This window comes from Nannobrachium achirus, assembly GCF_963921795.1.
Source record: "Nannobrachium achirus genome assembly, chromosome: 23".
Classification (NCBI taxonomy): domain Eukaryota; kingdom Metazoa; phylum Chordata; class Actinopteri; order Myctophiformes; family Myctophidae; genus Nannobrachium; species Nannobrachium achirus.
Window position 1 is genome coordinate 28386136 of NC_137830.1, and position 23289 is coordinate 28409424.

General features: G+C 43.7%; 1 protein-coding gene across 1 annotated transcript in view; it reads right to left on the minus strand.

Moving 5' to 3' along the window:
- Positions 1–23289, minus strand: part of flncb (filamin C, gamma b (actin binding protein 280)) — a gene marked incomplete at its 5' end in the record, with an annotated part of 81964 nt that overhangs the window by 5428 nt on the left and 53247 nt on the right. Inside the window, 23 exons of the mRNA XM_080754302.1 lie at positions 332–508; positions 845–977; positions 2454–2569; positions 3442–3579; positions 4119–4388; positions 4998–5255; positions 6481–6603; positions 7143–7295; positions 7620–7823; positions 8515–8676; positions 9471–9644; positions 10608–10736; positions 12353–12493; positions 12647–12746; positions 13129–13221; positions 15032–15279; positions 15421–15444; positions 15725–15914; positions 19638–19794; positions 19911–20034; positions 20251–20418; positions 21532–21692; positions 22223–22385. Of these exons, the coding sequence (XP_080610428.1) occupies positions 332–508; positions 845–977; positions 2454–2569; positions 3442–3579; positions 4119–4388; positions 4998–5255; positions 6481–6603; positions 7143–7295; positions 7620–7823; positions 8515–8676; positions 9471–9644; positions 10608–10736; positions 12353–12493; positions 12647–12746; positions 13129–13221; positions 15032–15279; positions 15421–15444; positions 15725–15914; positions 19638–19794; positions 19911–20034; positions 20251–20418; positions 21532–21692; positions 22223–22385 (3606 nt within the window). The remainder of the gene's footprint in view (positions 1–331; positions 509–844; positions 978–2453; positions 2570–3441; positions 3580–4118; positions 4389–4997; positions 5256–6480; positions 6604–7142; positions 7296–7619; positions 7824–8514; positions 8677–9470; positions 9645–10607; positions 10737–12352; positions 12494–12646; positions 12747–13128; positions 13222–15031; positions 15280–15420; positions 15445–15724; positions 15915–19637; positions 19795–19910; positions 20035–20250; positions 20419–21531; positions 21693–22222; positions 22386–23289) is intronic.

The following is a 23289-nucleotide window of genomic DNA, read 5'->3' on the forward strand; positions in this document are numbered from 1 at the left end:
CAGTTAACGTGTGGCTGCAGAATGCACTATGGCTGACTGCTTACCTGTGGCAGTGTTGTTTTTGACAGCAAATTTTGATTTAGTTTTAGTCATAGTCTTTTGAATAAAATGTAATTTAGTTTTAGTCATAATTTAGTCACCTGAAAAGTTTTAGTTCTGGTCTAATTTTAGTAGACTAAATATTACAAGATTTTAGGCGACTAAATATACAGTTGATTTAGTCAAATGTAATGTATTTTGGCGGGCCTTGATGGCATCGTAATGACTGATTCTAAACTCCTATCGACAAACATTTTTCGTCATAGTTTTAGTCGACGAAATCAACACTGACCTGTGGATCCTCCTTCTAGGCCTGGTCCAGACGCAGACACCATACCGGGGTCTCCCACTTGCCCCGGCTCTCCCACACGGATCTTGAAGGGGCTGCCGGGGATGTGGCTGCCGTTGAAGCGAACGTCTATCGAGTGGACACCGTTCTCCCTCGGGATAAACCTGATGGCGTGCTTGTCTGTTTGGAATAATCAAGAATAATCGTAATTCGTGACATGATCGTAATTCATGACATGATCCATGCCATAGTTTTCTATAATTTCTGACATCATTTCCATTTCCGTCCGGCTAAGTATGTTTCGTAATATAAAATAAAAATAACAACTAAAAAGTAACTAGTAACTAAAGTTTTCAAATAATTGTAGTGGAGTAATAGTACAATATTTAGATCCAAGATGTAAAGTAAAAGTACTGAGAATTGGAAATACTCTAGTAAAGTAGAAAATACCTCAAAAGTGTACTCAGTACTTGAGTAAATGTAATTAGCTACTTTACAGTTTACACCACTGCTTACCACTGTCCAACTCTGTGATGTAGCATTCCTCGATGGCCCCAGACGGGGTGTGAACCTTGGCATCGATCAGACCCCTGGCTCCGTTCAGTTGCACCGCAAAAGAAGCCTCCTGACCGACCTTAAGACCCATCTCCTGAGGAAAGAAGAGCATTGTGAGCAGTGGTGGAAAAAGTACTTTAGTTTTTAGCATTACATATCGTCATTGTCAGTTGGAAACCTTGTATGTCCAAGACTGTTCTTTTTTTATTTATCATTTTAAAAACTACACACACACCGCGAGGTGTTGTGTGCTTGTAGATCTGCTGTTTTCACTACTTTTGTGCGACGGCCTTGTATGATGAAGCAGGGCTTTACTTTAGGAAAGAACGTACACATTTGAAATGCGAGGTTTCCACCCGACAACAACAACGATATATAAGCATTACATTGAGATGGTTTTGTTAATCAAAATATACTGAAAAATACTGCCTAAGAAAAGGACTGTTATTCAAAGGCTAGGACTAGGACCCGCCGCAGTGGTGGCCGATTAGAACTTAACCGGGATTCGGGAAGGTTTTGAACGATAAGAGTTGATTTTCTTGTTTGTTTCTTTGGGTTATTATTGTTATTGCTGTAATTTTCATTTGATATTGAATTTTGAAAAACTGAATAAAAACAATAAGTGGGCTGGTTGTACTTGAGATAAAAGGAAACGGGTGTGTAAGGGGTTGTATTGCGTAGTACGGGGATTAAATTAGTCTGGCTCTCCCAGACTCTTCAACCCAAAAGCTCAAAGGTCAGATAGAACAGAGCTATAAGTAGTCTGATGAAGGATGAGCTAGCAGAGTTATGCTAAGACCAGAATACACGCCTACACAAAAATACTCTCCACATATAGGTTTCTAAGTCATCGGCCAAAACTAATATATCTATTTGCAGCTAAACAAAATGACGACTTTAATGTATGAGAGGCTGTGGCATCAGTGGCTGTAAATATATGGAGAGAGTCTCTAGTTGTCGTGAGAGAGCAGCCTATTCATACAGCTGTGACCTCAGCCACTCAACTGGTTCTATAAAAGATGTCCTCGCTGCTATTTTAGTGAGTTAGAGCTTAGGTTATAGTGTTAGGCTTGGAACCAGGTTACAGTTACATTCAAGCTAGAGTCGGGATAGAAGGTTAGCTGAGGTTTGGGTTATGGGACAGTGACCTTTTCAGGCCGTGACCCCCCCAAATAATCATATTTGAACTGGGGACCCCCACCCTTAAAACACTTGGAATGTACTGCAGGAGTTGAGGCATTACATTTTCGGTTCCACAGATAAATATTGTGAAAATAGCAGATCTACAAGCTTACAACGCATTGTCAAAATTTTTGCCTATTTCTTACAGTATATTATTTGACAATGTTTGACCAGTTAGTATAGTTTGTTGATTACTTCTGATGCAGTAATGGTATTTTTCTTTTCTTTCTTTTGGAGGTATTATAAAGCTCTTAAAAGTCCTTAAATTGTCACTTCACTGACTCCAAAATCTTCTGGGGACCCACCTGGGGGTCCTGACCCACAGGTTTAGAACCACCGGATTCAGGAATAAGTGGAATATTCCCACAAGTAAGACCCATGCTCTCACCTGCAGGCTGGTCACCGTGAGTCGGCGAGCGTCATCCGACAGGGTGGCGATGGGTACGATGAAAGGGGAATCCGGGATGTGCTCGTCATTGAACTTAATGGAAACCTCATAATCACCTGCAGGATGAGAACGCATTAGCCAGGCACAAAGCCACACAAGCTGTTTCCACTTAACTCTTTTACTGCTTTATTTATTATGTATTTATTTGTGTCACTGCCATCAAAAGTAGCTTAAAAGTAGCTTACCTTTGCGATGTTATAAAACATTATCCATCCATTATTTTAAAACTAATTATTTTGGAACACTCAGACATAACTGTAATCGAGCCAAACGGACTGCAGGGGGCAGCCAAATGCAATGAATGAATGTGCAAATGGCCCTTCCCTCGCCCCGTCGCTCAGCGCATAGAAATGCATTTTCTAGATCAGGTCCACAGAAAACAGCCAGGAAGTGATTTAGCCATGCATTGTTGTTTATTTGTGGTGGAGATTTGAGAGCAGCGTTACGGGAGCTGTTTTTACTGTACGCACCCGCGCGACCCCTCATCAGCTTACAGTGCTCAGACAAGGTAAAGGAACGAACGAACAATCGTTCGTATTGGCGAAAGTAACCCGCCAGAATGGGGCGAACGTTAACGTACATAGCGGTAAAAGAGTTAACATGGGAAATACTATCTGATACTTAGAGCATAAGGTCTAATGTAACTCTTAACTTCTGTTGAAATTATGTTGTTACCAAATGATTAGAAATATTTCAAACTAGTTTGATATAGCTACTGTATGCATTAAAAGTGGATGAATGTACGATCCATGTTACTGATCTAAAAGTTATACATAATAATAAACAGTATAAAGAGCCAATACTGTATGTTGAATGACATGATATTCTTTTATTAAATTCTTTTATTAAAATTAAAAGACCCTGTAAGAGCATCTTGTGACCCACTGTGGGTTGTGAAAATGTGTGACAGACTACATAAGTTTCTCACCAGGCTCCTGGACCACGTAGGCGACTCCACATGACCCATCCTTCCTGTCTTCAAAGGTGATCTCAGCCTTGCTGGGCCCTTCTACAGCGATGGACAGACCGCCAGCACCCGCCTCCCTGGTCCAGATACTGAACTCAGCTGCAAACATAGCAAACAGAAGTCACATTACCCTCTAGTGGTGCACCTCAGTACTGAATAGTTTCAGCAGCTTGGTGATGATGACATTGAGAATACTGGAATGTAGGCAAGCCATATCCTATAATTATGTCCTATAGAGCACCGAAGTCGAGTCATTTACACATCCTACCTGGGTCCCCATTCAGAATTCCCATAGACTTTTTTCATATTGTGTCATATAAGAACTGTGTTCCAAAAATAAACAAATTATGCTGGCGTTTTGACTCATATGGATATGAAGAATCAACTGAATGTTACTGCCTCCGAATTCGTATTTTTTTTGGCCAGAAACAGACATGTATCAAACATGAGTGACTGACTATCGTAAACTATACAGAGCCTCCTCCTGACAATATAGTATGAGACAGTTTGTTTATGTTTGGTACCACGATTCTTATATGAGACGATTTTAAGATGACCCAATGTCCATAGAACCAGGGGATGAGGGAGTATCATCAGGACTACTCTAGTCTAGGCTACTCCATTGCCAGCCAGCGTACCTGGTATCCCTGCCACGCCCCTCTCCAGGCCCGTGCCTCCGGCCCGGACCTTGTGCGAGCCTCCCTCCCCGAGGGGCCCCACGGTGAACTGGAAGGGGCTCCCGGGGACGTGCTGGCCCCGGTACTTGACGTTGACGGTGTGGGGGCCCATCTCCTGCGGGATGAACCTGACGCTGTACGCGCTGTCCTCTCCCTCGATGATCTCGGCGTCCTCGGTCTTGCCTCCGGGACTGGTCACCTGGGCCGTCATCTCCTTGGTCCCCGACTCACCTGGACGCCAGGAAAAGAGATAGACGGGAAGAAGAAAGAAGAAGAAAAAAAAACATGCGAGGAAATAAAAGGAGAGTGGGGAAGAAGAGAGGATAACGGGAGAGTACAAGTGGTGGTGGTGGGAGGGGGGATGGGGAAGAGGTGAAGGAAGTAGTAGATGATGATGATGATAGTGAAAAGGATGAAGAGGAGGAGGAGAGGAGAGAGAAATACGTTTATTTTTTTTCTGTTACGGACGGTATATCGTCGTTGTCGGGTGGAAACCTTGTATGTCCAAGACCGTTCGTTATGTATTTATCATTTAAAAAATGAACTAAACTAGTGAAAACAGTAGATTGGCTGTCGGCTGTCGCACTACTTTTGTGCGACAGCCATGAAGCAGGGCTTTACTTGGTGAAAAAGCTTCAAACTTCAAACTTGGAGATACGAGGTTTCTGCCCGACAGTGACGATATGTTACAGTTTGTGATGCAACTAATTTGTTTTGGTTTCAAAATATGTTTTGGTTTCAAACTCCAACAAAATGTGCTGTCAAAATCCAACACTGACCCCACACACACACACACACACACACACACACACACACACACACACACACACACACACACACCCTCTGGCTGTGGCTGCCTGGCGGCCTGGATCCCGGTGAAGCCGGCGGTCAGGCTCTCGCGGCCCAGGAACTCTCCGAACACGTCCCTGAAGGGGTCCCCGCCCACCTGGGTGCTCTCCTCCACGCGCACCTCCCGCTTGGTCTCGCCCGCGCGGGTCTTACTGATCTCGGTGCGCTCGGTGCGCGTGTACGTGTGGCTGCTGCGCGTGAACGTCCGCGTCAAGCGCTCCTGAGCGGAGACCATCTGAAACCAGTTGCCTACAGAGAGCAGCAGAGAAGCAGGAGGAGGAAGAACGAGGAGGTGGAAGAAGGAGAAGGAGCAGAAGAGGGAAAAGGAAACAGGAAGAAGAGCGTTGGGATATAGAGGTAGCTTTGACGAAGGCACAGGAAGGTTTGAAGGTGCTATAGAGCAAGCGTTTCTCAAACTTCTGTCTCCCCTTAACTCTGACAGTGTACAAATGGAACCAAATGAAAGTGTACAAATGGCTGTTTGTCCATTTGTACACTGTCAGAGTTACAGACTTGTATGGGTCAATTTTAGAACCCCCTAAAGGAAACCACAGAGTCCCTGGAATCCACTTTGAGAACCACTGATATAGAGGGAGCTTTGACAAAGGCACAGGAAGAGTTTGAAGATGCTATAGAGCAAGCGTTTCTCAACCGGTGGAAAAGTGGTTTGTGAGGCACCTTGTATTATGCCAGAGGGTGGCCGTGGCTGAGTGGTCAGTGAGCCTGCCTGGGGGAGCCAGAGCTCCTGGTTGTCCCGGGTAGGATTCCCGGCCAGGCCAGCTATGTGTCGATGTGTTCCTGAGCAAGACTCTTAACCCCTAATTGCTCCCCGAGTGCCACATATGGCTGCTCACTGCTCCTAGTTGTTATAGTATGAGTAAAATGCAGAGGACACATTTCCCGTATGTGCAAATGTACTGTGACAAAAAAACACCCCAAGGCGTGGGGAATATATTATAATTATTATTATTATTATATTATTATTTTAAAAAAGATATACTTTAAGAGATATTTAACTTTCAAATAAAATAAACATAAAAAGAATGTGTACAAAATAAATGAAAGAAGTAATGGCAAAAGCACGGCCCCCTCACACATTAGGACATTCTAATGTGAGAGGGGGCTGTGATTTTTAGCCATGCAGTGAGACAAAAAAATGTATTCTCGAAAAGAGCATTGAGGTTCACCCTCATATTGTAATGATCCTGTTTGTCTGTTTCTATGTATGGCAATCTGTCTGCAAATGTGTCCACCAGAGGGTGCTGAGGAGGCACACAGCTGGGTTGCTTTTTTATTATTCTCTTCATAGTAATAATATCCCAATATTCAGTACCATGTAGGAAACCAGTTGAGAAGCACTGTGTTATAGAAAGCATACTGAGCACATTAGGAAGGCAACAGGACAGAGAGATGTAGTTGGGGTGGGGGTTGCTAGCCAGAATTGAAGCCTGGTGTTTCGACTGTAATGGCCCACCTGGTATTTTGAGGTTGAGGTCACAGGTGCTGCCAATGGTAGCGATGGAGGGCGCCTGTCGCTTCCTGGTGATGCTCTCCTTCATTCTGCCCTCGCCGTACACCTTCACCGTGAATGGACTCCCTGTCAGGACAGGACACGGTCAATATAATCTGCTGTCACTCTTCATAATCGAGTAAACATGAGCAGAATGTTAATATATACATATCTGCTGTTGGGCAGCAAAATATGACATACACAGATACTTGAAAGTGTCAATATATATTATCTGGAGATTTAGGAGATTTTTTTTCTCAAAGTTGGAGGATTGAGGGACAGTTTTGAGGATCCAGTGGAGTACGGAGGTTTAGTCAGAAACACTTTTCATTGGTTCAATATTTGTAAAACCCACACAAAAGCAGCGATTTATATAAAAAAAAAAAAAAAAAAATATGAAACATGGAGTTAGCTGGTTTCTGCCCTACAGTGACGATGTATGATATATACAGTATTATTCATAAAGTCCATTCCCCTTGATATTTTTTGGCTAAGACAAACGCTAGATCCCCTGACTCACTCACATCTCTGGACAAGAATATTAATATCTAACATGGTATAATAATGCAGATTTAGACACCCGTAAAATCCCACGCCACGGAGCTTCCATCCTTTATGTACTGTACCTGGGACATGCTGGTCGGCGAACTTGATGTTGATGATGTAGTTGCCAGGCTCGGTGGGACAATAGGTGACCTTACACGTCCCGTCCTCCACGTCCTCGCAGTTGATGTCCACTTTACTGGGTCCCTCGATGGACAAACCCAGACCACCGTAGCCTGGAGGAGAGTGGCAGAGGAGAAACGAAGTGAATAACTCGGGTTGTAAAGCTTAGATAGCAAAAGTCATTATAGGTGACATTTTTAGAAATGTTCAAAAACAGCAGATGGCACAAGTACATTTCAATATAATCTGTGAAAATGTACATTGATTTACAGTTTCACACTCAAGGGTAGGGTACATAACATGGTGTGAAAACCAAAATTCCAAGTGGTCTGAGGTTGATGAACCAATAATGCTGTGGTTTATAGATGGTTTATCATTATTGTATGCCGTTATGCAGGCCCAGAGCAGATCTTGCATTTCTAACATTTAATGCTCACCAGCGTTTCTCGTGTCGACGATGAACTCGGCCACCTCGAACGTGTGTCCCTCCACCAGGCCCTGTCCATAGACCTTCACCTTGCTGGCGTCCCCGATCTCTGACTGTCCCACCATGATCTTGAAGGGACTGTTGGTCACGTGCTTGCCGTTCTTTTTCACGCTGACCACGTGTTCCCCCACTTCCTTGGGAGTGAAGGATATACCTGAGGGAAAAAAAGAGATACAGGAGCAACCCATCAGAAACATGGACAGACCAAAGGTCCATACAATGCGCTTTATGGAAAAGTGTTTTCGGAAAGGTATATAGGTGAAACGTAACCATAAAATGACGTCATTCACAGCTTCTGATGGGTGGTCTTAAGGCCTGTCCATACTCTCTCCGACCTCTGAACTTTTCGTTGGAAAGATCCGGTTCAACTACAAAATTACGCCACTCGCAACTTCTGAAAAGCATTACCCCCAATTAGAGTTTGGAAAGCTGCACGAAAAGTCAGCTGGTCGGAGACAGTATGGACAGCCCTTCAGAACCTTTTTTTCCCCCGACACTCCTGCAGCCAAAGTTTGGAAAGCCTGTCCAATATACCCTTTTTTTTTGTTCCATTTGTAAAATACAACACAATGCTGAAAATAGACGATCTACAAGCTCACAATGTGTCATAGAGCTTGTAAATCTGCTATTTTCAGAGTGCAACACCCGAGCACAACCAAACATAAAATTACTTGTCTTTTAGTTCTACTGGAACCCTTCTCCACTAGTCTCTCCTATAACATTTTAGTCTAGTTTTTATTTGTTTGACGAAATTGTCAATATATTTAGTTTTCGTCAGTGAAAAAAACGTTACAGTTTAATCGACAAAATCAACACTGTGATGGTCCCTGTGGCATGGGTCTCACCGATGTGACGGTTGGGCAGCCTCTTGAGCAGGCAGGGCTCCTCGTGGCCCGAAGGCGCACTGATGGTGGCGGTGAGGCTGCTCAGGTCCGTCTCTGTGATCTTCAGAGACACATCCGTCGCCGTGCCAACGTTGAGCAGCGACGTCCGCATGGAGTCGTCACCTAGAGAGACGAGGCCAAGGTTGTTTTATAGTTAACGTAAAATAACGAAAACTAAAACTAAAACATTTTCATTAACAGAACTAAATAAGAAATATATATATTAAAAAAAAACTATAACTAACTGAAACTGTATTGTGTTTACAAAACTAACTAAAACAAACTTAAATTATTGACAAAATGCCCTTAGTTTTTTATGCCTTTATTTGATAGGACAGTAGGCTGACAGGAAATGGGGAGAGAGATGGGGAATGACATGTGGCAAAGGTCGTCCGGATTGGGAATCGAACCAGCGACGCCAGCAGGCATCATAGCCTAGTATGTGGTATGCGCCTTGACCACCAGGCCAGCGGGCGCCCCAAAAATGCCCTTAGTTTTAACTAAATATATATTTAAATGGTATCTTTTGTTGGGTTTTATTACATTATAGGCCTATTTACTCTGACCTTTTTGAATCCTGCGCCTGACAATTAAGTATGAGAAAAACTAAAACTAACACTAAAACTAATACCAACTAAACTAAAACTAAGCGTCACAAGAATAATAACTAATAAAGACAAGCAAACCTTCTTTTTCACTAATGTCAGACACGCATGCCATGCATGTGACTGCTCACTCATGCACACAAACACGTACACGCACGCGCGCGCGCGCACGCACACACACACACACACACACACACACACACACACACACACACACACACACACACACACACACACACACACACACACACACACACACACACACACACACACACACACACACACACACACACACACACACACACACTGTACCAGTGATCTTGGCGGTGAAGGGGCTGCCGGGGATGTGCTTGTCGTCAAACTTGACAATGATGTTGTAGTCTCCTGGAGCGGTGGGCAGGTAGGATACGGTGCACGTCCCGTCCTTGTTGTCTTTACAGCTGATCTCTGCTTTGGACGGCCCCTCCACCGCCAGAGACAGACCACCTGGATGGGAAAGCACAGGAAGGGTGAGACTACAAAATCTATTAGCCCGTTACTAGCCGGTAAAGACTCTTGCAATGTAATTTCGCAGACTAAAATTATGAAGAAAAATGTTCATCGACTGTTCAACAAAATAAAAACTCAGCTATGAAGACTAAGGCGCTGTTCAGACGACGCCGTTTCACACGAGAAAACGCCAAAATGAAATGTCAGATATGCCTTCCGTTCAACGGCAATTATGGGGGTTGGAAACGCAAAAAGGAAAACCTCTTCCCAGAGTGAAAATCTCTGAAACGATCCTCCTTGCATTTCCATCTAAATGGGTAAACGGGAATCCGCAAAATGTGTGATGTCATGGCTGAGGCTACAAAGCCGACAGCAGTGGAGCCTGTACGCTGCCATGGTGATTATGTAAACAAATGCTGTGATAGGAAGGAGAGCGGACATGATGTCACACACTGCCAGATAGTGCGTCACCACCACCTAGCGACAAGGCATGCACACTACATCGTTTTAGTCATTGTTGCGTCTCCCATCTGAACGCTGGATTAAATGAGAGAACACGACAACATTTTGCCACTTTCTCTGGTGGCCTAAAACTAAGACTAGTGGAGGGAATAGTGGTGAAGATTTTTATGTTTGGTTGCGCTCCAGCGTTGTGTGAAAATAATTATTTTCAGCATGCAACCATGTGTAAAATCAGCCATTATAACGCCTTCGAGGCCTGCCAAAAGAATATTTTGTTGAGGAAATAAACTGTAGATTTAGTCGACTAAAATCGTATGATATTTAGTCAACTAAAACTAGACAAAAACTATAACATTTCAGATAACAAAAACATGACTAAAACTAAATGAAATGTTATTCAAAAGACTATGACTAAAACTAAATCTAAATTTGCTGTCAAAATCAACACAAGACGTCGTCCTTGCAGATCAGTGTATGTGGTCTCATGCTGCGTCCTACCTTCCCCGGCGTCCTTGGTGACGATGGTGAAGGCGGCAGGGCGGTTGACCATGCCGTGGCTCAGACCGGGACCGTAGGCCGTCACGTGACCACTGTTAATGGCGTCCACATAGAACTGGAGGGGACTTCCTGGAAGAGACAAGGGAACCAACGCGCTTTACACATGCATACCAATGCAGTGGTGGAAAAGATTGTTCACATTATTTACTTAAGTAAAAAGTAACGATACTGCCACGTAGTATTACAGGGTACAAAGTGCAAGTATATAGAGGGTATGCGCGTGACATCATCATACCCGAAAGGTCTGCGGGAACGCCTACCGAGTGGCAAAAAAACGCCTTTCTGGCCTTGACAGCCCGTACATGCAAACAGAAAAGTCCTATCTGATTGCATTAAACGATGTTAAACAACGTTAAACTCACTTTGCCACTCACTTTGCCACTCGATTTGCCATTCACTTTAAGCATGCGCATACCCTCTATTGGTATCAAAATGCACTTAAAGTACCAAAGTATTTGCATACCTGTATAAGTGGTTAATTTTTGTTTTGTAATAATTAAAATCTACAAAGTAACTAGTAAATAAAGTTTTCAAATAATTGTAGAAGAGTAAAAGTACAATATTTGCCTCTGAGATGTAGTGGAGTAGAAGTAAAAGTACAGAAAACTGGAAATACTCAACTAAAGTAAAAAAGAAATACCTCAAAATCGTACAGTACAGTACTTAAATGTACTTAGTTACTTTACACCGCTGCATACCAATTTCAGCAAATGATGTGAGGACTCATACATACTGCACTAAGTGCACTTGCATGTCAAAGTCTCTCAGACGTATAAGACATGCTTAAGGACCTTTGCCAAAACAGTTTTTGACCCTTCTGTCATGGCACTGACTTTTATTAATGGCATAGCTGTGGAGACCGTAAGCCAATATTGGCACCACCCTGGATGGCAAAATTACTTTTGATACCAACACTGACTATCTGCAAAAAAAAGGACAATCAGAGACATGTTTTTTTTTCTTTTCTTGGGAAAGTTGAGGGGTTTCAAAGTTGATAGATCTTGAAAATGTTTTATTGAGTAATTTTTTATTTTGCAATGATTTGTTGGTTTGGCAACCTCAGCATGCGGTTAACAAAAATAAACTGTGAAGGATTGTTACATTTTTGCCAAAAGACCATTTGGCAGTAACTTCAATGATCCTGGCCATGTTTACCAAGTTAAGAGCTACTCAGAGGGCAAAGGCCATTCTGGTGGACCCTCAACATGCCATCAGGGAGGAGGTACATTTAAGAGCCAAATCAAACAGATATCTGAGATCATGTGTTCCCTCGGCTGTTTGGTTTTTGAATAGTTGGCCTAGTTGCTATGTTACACAAACCAAACTAATGAAGGACTGATGGACTTTTAATGTTTTATAATGTCACTCACACGTTAGCAACTTAGGACTGATTGACTTTTAATGTTTTATAGCTCATTGTGTGTTCTATGTATTTATTTATGTGTTTATTTATATGACTTATTGTGTTGACTACTGTTGCAACTGACACAAATTGCCCCACAAGGACAATAAATACTAAGTGATCAAACCCAATACTGGCATTGTTATCATAGACTATGTTGCATTGATAGACTTAGACAGAACCTCTTAGCAAAACAGTTATGCATGTGTGTGTCGATGTGGATGTGGATGTGCATGCCTGCCTCCTTCCTCGGTGTGTGCATGTTGTTTGTGACATATAGTACCTGGGATGTGGTTGCCATCGTATTTGATGTCCATCTCGTGCAGGCCTTTCTCAGTAGGGGAGTACTTGACCGTGACGGTGCCGTCCTTGTTGTCGGTGATGTTTGGCCGTGCCGTCTTCCCGGATGGCATGCGCACCTCACCTGTGTAGTCAGTTACAATCCACATTATAGCTAGTCAATCAGCTTCTTTCACCTCTTAGTCCCTTTTCTTTCTCTGCATCTCTCCCCCGTATTCGCTAATGAAGCAGAAGATGCCGCTTTAAGCAAGCCAGCAAACAAGAGTCTTATTCTTACCTGTGATTTGTCCCTTCTGGACAGTGAAGGGAATGACCAGACTGAAGGGGCGGAGCATGGGCTCCATGCCGTCGCCGGGGGTGATGGGCTCCTCCGTGGCCTATAAAGGACAGATGGAATGGTGGAGGGGGTTATTTCACATTCTGGGCTGGAGGAGGAGGGCGGAGAAGGAATGGCAGCCAGGGAGCAGCAGGCATTGCCCGGTCTGGCATACAGGACAGCAGAAGATGATGACGATGGCCACAGATCAGCTCATAGACAGAGGGGCTGACAGACAAAAGCAATCATGCAGCGGAAACGACCACGATTGGAGTCGAGTTTCTGTATCGCATGAACTGACACTATGAAGCTTCAGCAGGGCATAAGGGTAGCGACTGCAAACGACAGGTGAGCGATGCATGTTAAGTGAGAGGTAAAAGTTACAGTATGGATGGAACAGGAGACAGTAGTTTGGAAGCGGTGGAGATGTTTTTTATGTATACCCAGTGAGGAGGGTAGCCCACGTAGGGGGAGTAGGCCTGCGATAACGGTAGTTTGTCAGATGGCTCTTCTATTATAGGGATGGTGTCACTGGCCTAGCAAGGGGAAGGAAGGTATAAACACAACCACACACACACACACACATACACGAGCAAAAATGATGGTGTCCTGTATAGTCTTAGTAAGAGTTACACACCAAGCTATTATACATCAGGGGTTCTCAACCTGTGGATGGGACCCCGCATGATTTTGGAGGGAAGGGGGTGACAAGTGACAATTTAAGGACTTTTATGAAAAAAAAAAAAGTCCATTACTGCATCAGAAGTATTCAACAAACTATACTATAAAACTGGTCAAACATTGGCCAAATTGTCAAATAATATAGGAAAGATTTATATATATATATATATATATATATATATATATATATATGTATATATATATATATATATATATATATATATATATTATATATATATAGCCGATCTACAAGCTCACACCACCTTGTGTGAGCTTGTAGATGATCTGCTATTTAATATTTATCTCTACTGTTATCTCTGTTATCTCTACCGAAAATGTAATGCCTCATATCCAAGTGCTTATCAGGGTGGGGGGTCCCCAGTTCAAATAATGTGATTATTTGAGTGGTTGAGAACCAGTGGTTGAGAACCACTGATCTACATAATATGATGACATACTGTAGCCGCAGTGTCCAGTTTATCAGATATCCTTCTAGCACTGGGTGAGACCTACTCCGCTAACATTTCCTTGGCGTCCTTCTGTTTACCCCACTTATTGCCGCTTTATTAGTCTGTAACTTTCTTACCTCTCTTTTTTTTAAGGTCATTTTAAGCTCCAAGACCTTTGCTGACTGCATGATGTTTGCTTGTACAGTGTCTTTTTGTGAGGAATTGACGTATTATGTCTACAATCACTAATTAAGCCTGTTTTATCAATAAGCTACACTAGAGAAATGTCACAGACCCCTGGAGCTCATTGGTGTAAAATGATCGGCTGACGATACCTTAAGTCATTTAGATTGATGTAATAAAGCTAACGCACACCAGCTCCTTGCAACATGCAACTACATGCAACCATTATCCCCAATGGCATTGCAAAGAGTTGCATTGGTGTGGACTGGCCTTAAAAATGGTTTTGTTGCAAGGAGTTGTCTGGCCTTTGGCCAACTGCTTTAACAGACACATTATGAGGTGTACCTCATAATCTCTTCATGTACGCAGTGTGACACGATGTCAACAAGGACGAGATCAAAAAACTTGTTAACATTCCACACAGTTTGGGACCAAAAACAAACAAAAAAAGTAATGATCTGCAAAGTCTCGCTGGTCGCTTTGAGGAACGCGCCACACTCACCACCACCAGTGTTGATTTCGTCGACTAAAACTATGACGAAAAATGTTTGTCTACTGCATTTTTTTCACTGACGAAAACGAAATAAAAAACTAAACTGTGATGACTAAAACTAAGACTAAATATATTGACAATTTCGTCAACAAAATAAAAACTATAGACTAAAACGTTAGGGAAGGAGAGTCATTTTATGTTTGGTTGTTCTCAGGTGTTGCGTGCTGAAAATAGCCGATCTACAAGCTCACAAGGCGTCGCAGCGCGACGCGTTGTGAGCTTGTAGATCGGCTATTTTCAGCACGCAACCAAGTGTAAAATCAGTCATTACGATGCCATCAAGGGCTGCCAAAATACATTTTAGTTGACTAAATCAACTGGAGATTTAGTCAACTAAAATCTTATGATAAATTTAGTCGACAATCTAAAAAAATCTAAAACTTTTCAGGTGACTAAATTATGACTAAAACTAAAATACATTTTATTCAAAAGACTATGACTAAAACAAAATCAAAATTTGCTGTCAAAAACAACACTCACCACCACGTGGAAGGGGCTGTTGGGGATGTGCTCGCCGCCGAAGCGGATGGTGATGACGTATTTCCCCGGCTCGGGCGCCGCGTAGTAGATGTCGAAGGTGCCGTCGGCGTTCTCCACCACGTCCACGTCCAGCTCCGCCCCGTCGGGCGTGGACACCTTGCACGTGACCTTCCCCTTGCCGGCCGCCTTGGCGTCCACGGTGATGACGGTCTCCTCGCCGATCTGGATGGTGGGGCCGAGGCCTGATCCTGTCAGAGAGGTGACAGACACATGAGGATGCCAGGTTCCCTGCCGTACCAGCCGCCTCAACCTCAAACGGTGGCGCATTCACAACTTTTTTCTTTTTTTACACAGAGAAGAGGAACGTACAAAATTAAAAAGATACTCACCCAATCCGTGTCCTCCGATAGATACTGCAGGGAAATAAATAATTAAATAATTAAAAAATATATACGAAAATGTTTAATCATTTGACGATTATTTGTCACACTAATAATTACGATTAACAATTTAATGATATAAATAAATAAATAAACTTTTCTGTTTGCCTTCTTGTAGATCAGCTATTTTCTGCTTTTTTTAAGGTATGAACATTTTTGGAAACGAGCACGCCGATTACGACAAAAATAATTGCGATTATCTCAAATAATCAACAACCGCAAGGCATAATTCAACACGACGTGGGTCCTGTACCTGTGACCAGACATTTGCTGGCGTCCCCGGACGGCAGGGCGTGGATGCGGTAGGGCGAGTAGGGGATCTCGTCCCCTCCGTACTTGATGGTGATGGTGTATCGTCCCGTCATGTCGGGGACGTAGGACACCGTGTACGTCCCGTCCCTGTTGTCCCTGATGTTGGCTTTCTTGGGCTTTCCCTCGGGATCCTGGAGGCATAGGGACACGAATAAGTTGTGTGGGGGTGTCCTATAAATTGCTGATTTGAGGCGTCATTATCTCCTATGCAAGGCTTCACACACACAGCATTGTACAATGCAGTGACTAGGGATGGGACGATAGGCGATATTATCGTTTATGGTGATAAAAAACACTCACGATAATCATATCGTGGAGATTTCATTTATCGTGATATCGTCCTCCGTCATGCACTGGGATCACTTTTTTTTGGCGAGCTGCATATCCGGTACCACTTAAACCCTCTATAATTGGTAAAAAGGTACTTATAATATACGTACTTGATACAGTTTCTTTTTTCCACTCTTTCAAATCTCTTTGCTAAAAAATAGCCGATCTACAAGCTCACAACGCGATGCGTTGCGACGCGTTGTGAGCTTGTAGATCTGCAATTTTTTGGCAAATGTTCCGCCCCAGGACAATGGATTTTGATTATCGCGATAATATCGTAAATTTCTTTTGTGACAATTTTTGTCACATGATATGACATTTTCATATGGTCCCATCCCTAGCGCTGACGGGGGTGGTGGGACGGATGGGGTGATGGTTAGCCTGGGATCAACGCCGTTTTCGGGTTTCTGATCCGGTCGAAGCGGAACTAACTCTACGTCATCAGGCAGCCAGAACCACCGACCGGAACCAACGGTGCCGTGCACCTCCAAAATGATTCCCCTAGTTTGAAGCACCATCCATTCCCACCGGGCACGATAAAGATAACGATAATTAACAACAGCTGCCGTCCTGTTGTCCTGCTGCCGATAACAGGACACTACCATTCACTTCAGTTAAGAACGATTGTTAAAACGATATTTGTATCTTTATCTTAACTTTAACTTTATCTTTATCGTGCCAGTTGGGAATGACGCTTAAAATTGGTTTTAATTGGTATAATCGTTTGGTTTCTTTTGGTATGATAATCGTTTGGTATGTCCATCTTTTATTTAACTCGTAGCCCGACTAGTGAGACTAAACTAATTGATTTGCATTACGTGGGGAACAAAAACAATGCGACACCAACCGGAACCAACCACCGGAAGCACTGTTTTTCTTTTCTTTTTTTTTTCTTCTTTTTTTTCTAAACCAGATCACAAAGCTTGATTTCTAACGAATAACAGGCTTTCCTCTGCGGTGGATATTCTGGTGATGTGAGGTTAGGTGATGGTGGTAAAGTTTAGGAAGCAGCTACTCCCAGTTAGTGGAGTTCTGGAAGCTACATTATTAGTCAATCCACAGAGAGACAGTCAGGGGAAGGGTTGATAAAGGAGGCACACGGTATGCTGCCTGTGGGCTGCTGCTGCCTTCTGCACAATGAAAAAAGGGGGAAACTTATACTTCCACATCCAAAACACCCCCTAACCCTCCCCTCTGCACCTCTCTGCCCCGGGCCTCTGGGTGTTTGGATGTGCCAAGTTTTAAAAAAGATGTCTAGCTCTCACTCTCTCAATGTGAAAGTGAAGTTTCAACCCAGGTCGGCTATCCCCTCCGAAACCTATTACACATTTCTTAGGCACCCTTTCCACTGGAGCTTTAGCACCACACTACACCACACTACACTACACCACACCGCAACACATACAAATATCTTAATTTTCCATTACACAAAAGTACCCCTATCGGTAAGAAACAAATGTACCCTTTTAACTGTGATTATAATACAATATAAATTTGTATTACAACTATCTAATTATAATACACTATAATGGATTATAACAGTGATTATAACACAATAGAATCTATTATCATGTATTACAACTATATCCTGGTGGTCTAAATGAAAAGTCAGTGAGTGATCAGTCATTATGAAGTGCTTGGCCCTGTTTGGCCTTGCTCAGACCTGCTCTGGATTGGATACTTTTTAGTACCATGTTTAGTACCACTTTCACACCACTCTACCCAGGTCCTTGTAGTGGAAAACCTGGCACAAGTGGACGGTGTGGAGTGGTGTGGTGTTGGGCCATGTCAGTGGAAAAGGGGCAGACTCAAAAACACGCAAACATTTTGCAAATGGAAAGACCATACTACCCAGTCGATAGGGACGTTTTATTTGAATTCGGGTGAGATTAGATTCATATAGGCATAACAAACCGAGAAAAGCAACTTAATTTTTTTAACTTTCAAACCAACTTTGGAACTGAATCAGAAAGTACCCGGGCGCATATACGGACAAGGACGGCAGGGAGGAAGGGAGCACGTCAGACAGCATGTGAAGAGCGGGAGGTTAAGAGGGGGAGGGGGGCCAGAGAAGAGAGAGAGTAAGGTTGGCTTACGGAGCCTTTCTTAAGAATACGGAAGGGGATGGTTCCCTTTACTATATGTCTCTCCCACACCCTCCTGCCCCAGTCCTTCACAAACACAGAGGCCTCGTGTCTGCAGCCATCAGGACCCTGCAGCAACAGTTAGACAAACACCCAGGGGTGTCACAAGGGGGGGGGGAAAGTGGGACTGAGTTACCAGGGCCCAAGGTGGAGGGGCCTTAATTATTTTATACTTTAGCTATTGAAAAATAGCAGATATACGGCGTGAAAATGTGTGCAAATCTTTGAATATATGTATTTTTTTAAGCAAACATTTGCGACTCAAATTTAGCTTCTGGGGGTCCCTGGAACTAAATATTTTGGGATGGAGGTCCGTGGCCAAATACATATCATTTTGGGGGTCCTTCACATGGAAAAGTTTGAGCACCACTGACATAGAAACATAGGTTTTTCAAAAAACCTTCAAAGACTTGCAACAAATTTTCAAGATTTTTCAAAAATAGCAGATCCACAAGCTTGCAGCGCGGCACTCGGTTCCTGTCCATGTTGGGGACAGTTTGGTGCATAGTGGGGTTAACAAGGGCAGCGGAACGAAAAAAAAAGAAAACAATGCTTGGGAAAGAAAGGAGAAGTATACAAAGCTGCAGAGAGGTGTATTCCAGAGAGCATCATTGGTTACCTATCTATCAATATTTTATTGATGAGACTTGCACCTTCCTGCTTCACAGACCTTTTAACCCCACATGTGCATTATGTAGGATCTCCACCCGTCTGGTCGTTCCAAAGTCTAGACTAAACACCAATGAACTTGGACTTGGGACTTTCAAATCATTTAGTAAAACACATTTTTACAGACATACTTTTACTACTTCATTACAGTCTGTGATTGCGTTCTTATCTTTTCATGCTGTTTTATTAGGTTTTTCGAACACTTCTTCTAATCCTGTAACTTGATTTTATTTCACAATTTTCCTTACATTTTATGTTTGATGCTCTGTGAATCACTTTGTAACTCCGTTTTTAAAAGTGCTATAGCATACGTATCATTGTTCATCAGTTATTATATTCCTCCTTACTTTTACATATTGTTTTACATGTATCAAGACATACAATGTTGTCAACCAATCATCAAGGACGAATATACACGAAAGAAGATGCCATGAAGTTATAATTGATTGCGCACTGGTGTCATGCAAGGAAAACAGCCCACCCACATGATCACAAACGCATCACATTGTTACGTGTTGTGAGCTGTTTTCAGTGTGCAACACCAGCACGCAACTAAGTATAAATCCTCCTTAAGTTTCCGTAGTGTGCCATAATGCACATGAGGTTCAGCATAGGGTCCAGGACTGAGAAATCCAGTGCCTATTTGGACATAACATTTCGTGCGTACAACCCGTGTTCGTGAAAGCCGGTCTGATGAGGAGCGTGACTCACCAGTATTTGAACTGTGAGCAAACCCTCGCCAGCATCTCTGGCGTCGATGGTGAACTCAACAGGGAGGCTGGCGGGCACCCCAGATGCATTCAGGCCCGGTCCGCTGGCGCGAACCTTACTGGCGTCGTGAGCTGGCAGCGTCTTGATCTTAAAGGGACTGGAAGGAAAGGAATTTAAAAAGGATGATAAATAAGGACAATAGCAAAACCAACACAACTTAGCTTTCTCCTCCAGTAAAGTTATGTATTTGAATGCGCTCTTGTCGTTCCTGACCTGCGAGGGACTTCCTGGTCGGCGTATTTAACACACACGGTGTACGGTCCGTCTCTGGCGGGGGTGTAGTTGACGGTGTGCGTTCCGTCGCCGTTATCGATGATGTCGATGGGCTCAGCCACACCTGGGGGGGGCAACCGCAAGACAGTCAGAAATCATCTTATTACTAGAAGGATGACCTTCAGTGAGTGTGTCTCACTCTGACTTGGATCCTGATTGTGAGGATCAAATGTCTTCACAAGGATTGAAAGGACATTGGGACATTTTGAGCTTAGTTTTAGTGCTAGGGTTGGAAATTAAGGACAAGGTTAAAGTAAGAGCTATGGTCCTTGTCTCTCACCAGTGGGTCCATAGAGCTGGACCTCCAGGGGAGCGAGGCCAGCCTTGCTGCAGTCCACAGTGAAGGTCTGAGGGACGTGGACCCTCACCCCGCTGCCCAGGCCAGGACCCGAGCACTTCACCTTGCTGGGGTCCACCAGCTCTCGCACTGGGACACGGAAGGGACTGCCTGCAACACAAACACACACACACACACACACACACACACACACACACACACACACACACACACACACACACACACACACAGTGGGGATCAGAAAATGGACACTACTTTCTAGATCAGGGGTCTTCAACGTTTTCAGTTAGTTGAGAGAGAGATGAAGCAGGGACCCCCACTGTTCGTAGATTCCATATAGTTTCATCGTTTGACAGCACAATCATCAGTGTATTTTGAATTTATGTCAATTTGTGTTTTCAGATATTTAACCACTTGAACCGTCAATACTTAATAAACTTGAACTTTCACTCTGTACTTAGTCTGCTCTTTTCCCCCTCTACACCAAAGCTCTTTGCCGAAAATAGCCCATCTACAAGCTCACAACGCCTCGCAGCGCAAGGCGTTGTGAGCTTGTAGATCTAAAGTTTGTCTAAAGTTCTCAGAATATGGACACTAGGGTTCAAGTGGTGGAAAAAAACTTTCTATCACTCAAAGATTTGGAGGACCACCTGTAGTAACTCTGAGGACCTCCTAGGGGTCCCGGACCCCCTGTTTAAGACCCATGTTCTAGATTCAATTATGGACACGATGGACAATGCACACTCTGATGATATTTGGTTATGTTTTGTACATTTCTGAAACTTAAGGTATAAGGCATTTGTATGTCACTGAAGGTTACTATGCGGACCTCACACCTATGTCGCACCACCGATCTGACTGATATGCCCATATATGGAGATCTCTGTATCAGTCCATGTCCCTTTTATGCCCATATATGGACATCTCTGTATCCGTCTTTCCTTGTCCCTTTTATGCCCATATATATGGAGATCTCTGTATCTGTCAGTCCTTGTCCTTTTTATGACCATATATGGGGAACCCTGATGTCATCATTCTATGCCCATATCATGCCCCCTTTTGTGGCCATATATGGATTTGGTGATTTGTTTGCACCTGATGCCATGAGGACACATTGAGGTTAGACGTCCATATTTGGGCGTAGCTGCATTGGGAACCCCTGGCTGAGTCATGGCGACATGAGCGTGACATCAGAGATCATCATGTTCCGTCCGTTTATTGTAACTCTGTTCATATAACTGATGTTCTATCTATGCAGATTACCTGGAATGGGAAGACCCCCGAAGGTGATGTTGACGTCGTACTCTCCCGGGGTGAAGGGGATGTACTCCACGCTGCAGCTGCCGTCTTTGTTGTCCTTGCAGGACATCTTGGCCTCTGACGGACCCTCGATGGCCAGGCCCAGACCCCCTGTGCCAGCACCCCTGAGGAGGAGAGGGGGAGAGAAAATAATAAGTGATACGCACTTGGAATGTAGGATTTGAGGCATTACATTTTCGGTTTCACAGATATATATTGTGAAAATAGCAGATTTACAAGTGAGCTTGTAGATAGGCTATTGTCAACAACGAAAAAATCCTTTCCTATGGGCTATTATTTGACAATTCGAACAGTTTTAGTATAGTTTGTTGATTACTTTTGATGCAGTAGTGTTAAGTCCTTAAATTGTCACTTCACTGTCATCTTGTTATTTTGATCGACGTTTTGCCTGTTATCTTTCCTATGGTACCAACATCAATACAGCATGGAATTGTGGACAAAATCTTATCCAACAACAACAACATATTCAAAGTAAATCTCCTCCGCCCGTGGCTCAAATTCAGAATAAATCTTCTTCTTCTATCATTGTCCTTGATGATTGGTTGGCAACATTTTTAATGGACCTTGATAAGAAAAGGGCTGACCAGTGACCAGTGCTATGTATAGCGTAGAGAGAGAGAGAGAGAGAGAGTACCTGGTCTCCACAGTGAAGCGGTTGGGCTTGTTGACCAGGCCCTCCTCCAGGCCGGCACCGTAGGCTCGCACGCGGCTCGGGTCGCAGCCCTCCGTCACCGCCACGTGGAACGGACTGTTTGGTACCGACACGTCATCATACAACACCTCTATCAGATGAATGCCTGGGGAGGATGGAGTCAGAGAGACAGACAGAGAGACAGAGAGAGAGAGAGAAAGAGTGAGTGAGGGAGTGAGTGAGTGAGTGAGTGAGTGAGTGAGTGAGTGAGTGAGTGAGTGAGTGAGGGAGCGAGCGAGCGAGTGAATGAGAATGCGGTAAGAGGGTCACAGACCCAGGAGGCTGCCACAGGGATAGTAGCAGTATTTCTGTCCCACAGTGGAGCTGTACTTGGACATGACACGTATCACTATCAGTGGAAAACCATCTGCTGTGACCAGACAGGCAACAGCTATTAATACCAGACTATGCCATGCAACACATCCAGCTCCGTCTTCCCTACTGTGAGCGCCCCTTTATTTCAGACGGCCCATTCACATTCATTCATTCATTCATTCATTCATTCATTCATTCTTCTCTCTTCCGTTACTGGCCGCACGATTCCAGCATTCGTCCCATGCATTCCCATCTTCTCTTCCCCTCAAAATCACCATTCATTGTCCTCCAAACAGGAATATTACTAGAGCAGTATTGCCAAGGCGTCTAATTGGAGGGGTGGCGTCAAACAAAGCAAATAATGGCAAACATATGCTGTTATGCACACACACACACACACACACACACACACACACACACACACACACACACACACACACACACACACACACAGTGTGCATGCGTATGTGCGAAGAGTTACTGTTACATTTACAAGCTCACAACACGCCACAGAGCGGTGTGAGCTTGCAGATCGGCCATTTTCCAAAAACGATTAAAACTAAGGTGGTTAATCCCTGGCTTCCCTGTGGCTCTTTCCAGCCAATTCAGATAACGATCTGATCACAGTCAATTCCGGAGCATGGGATTGTTGGCATTGTATTTCATAACTTAGGGGGGCCTCACCGTCCTCGTAG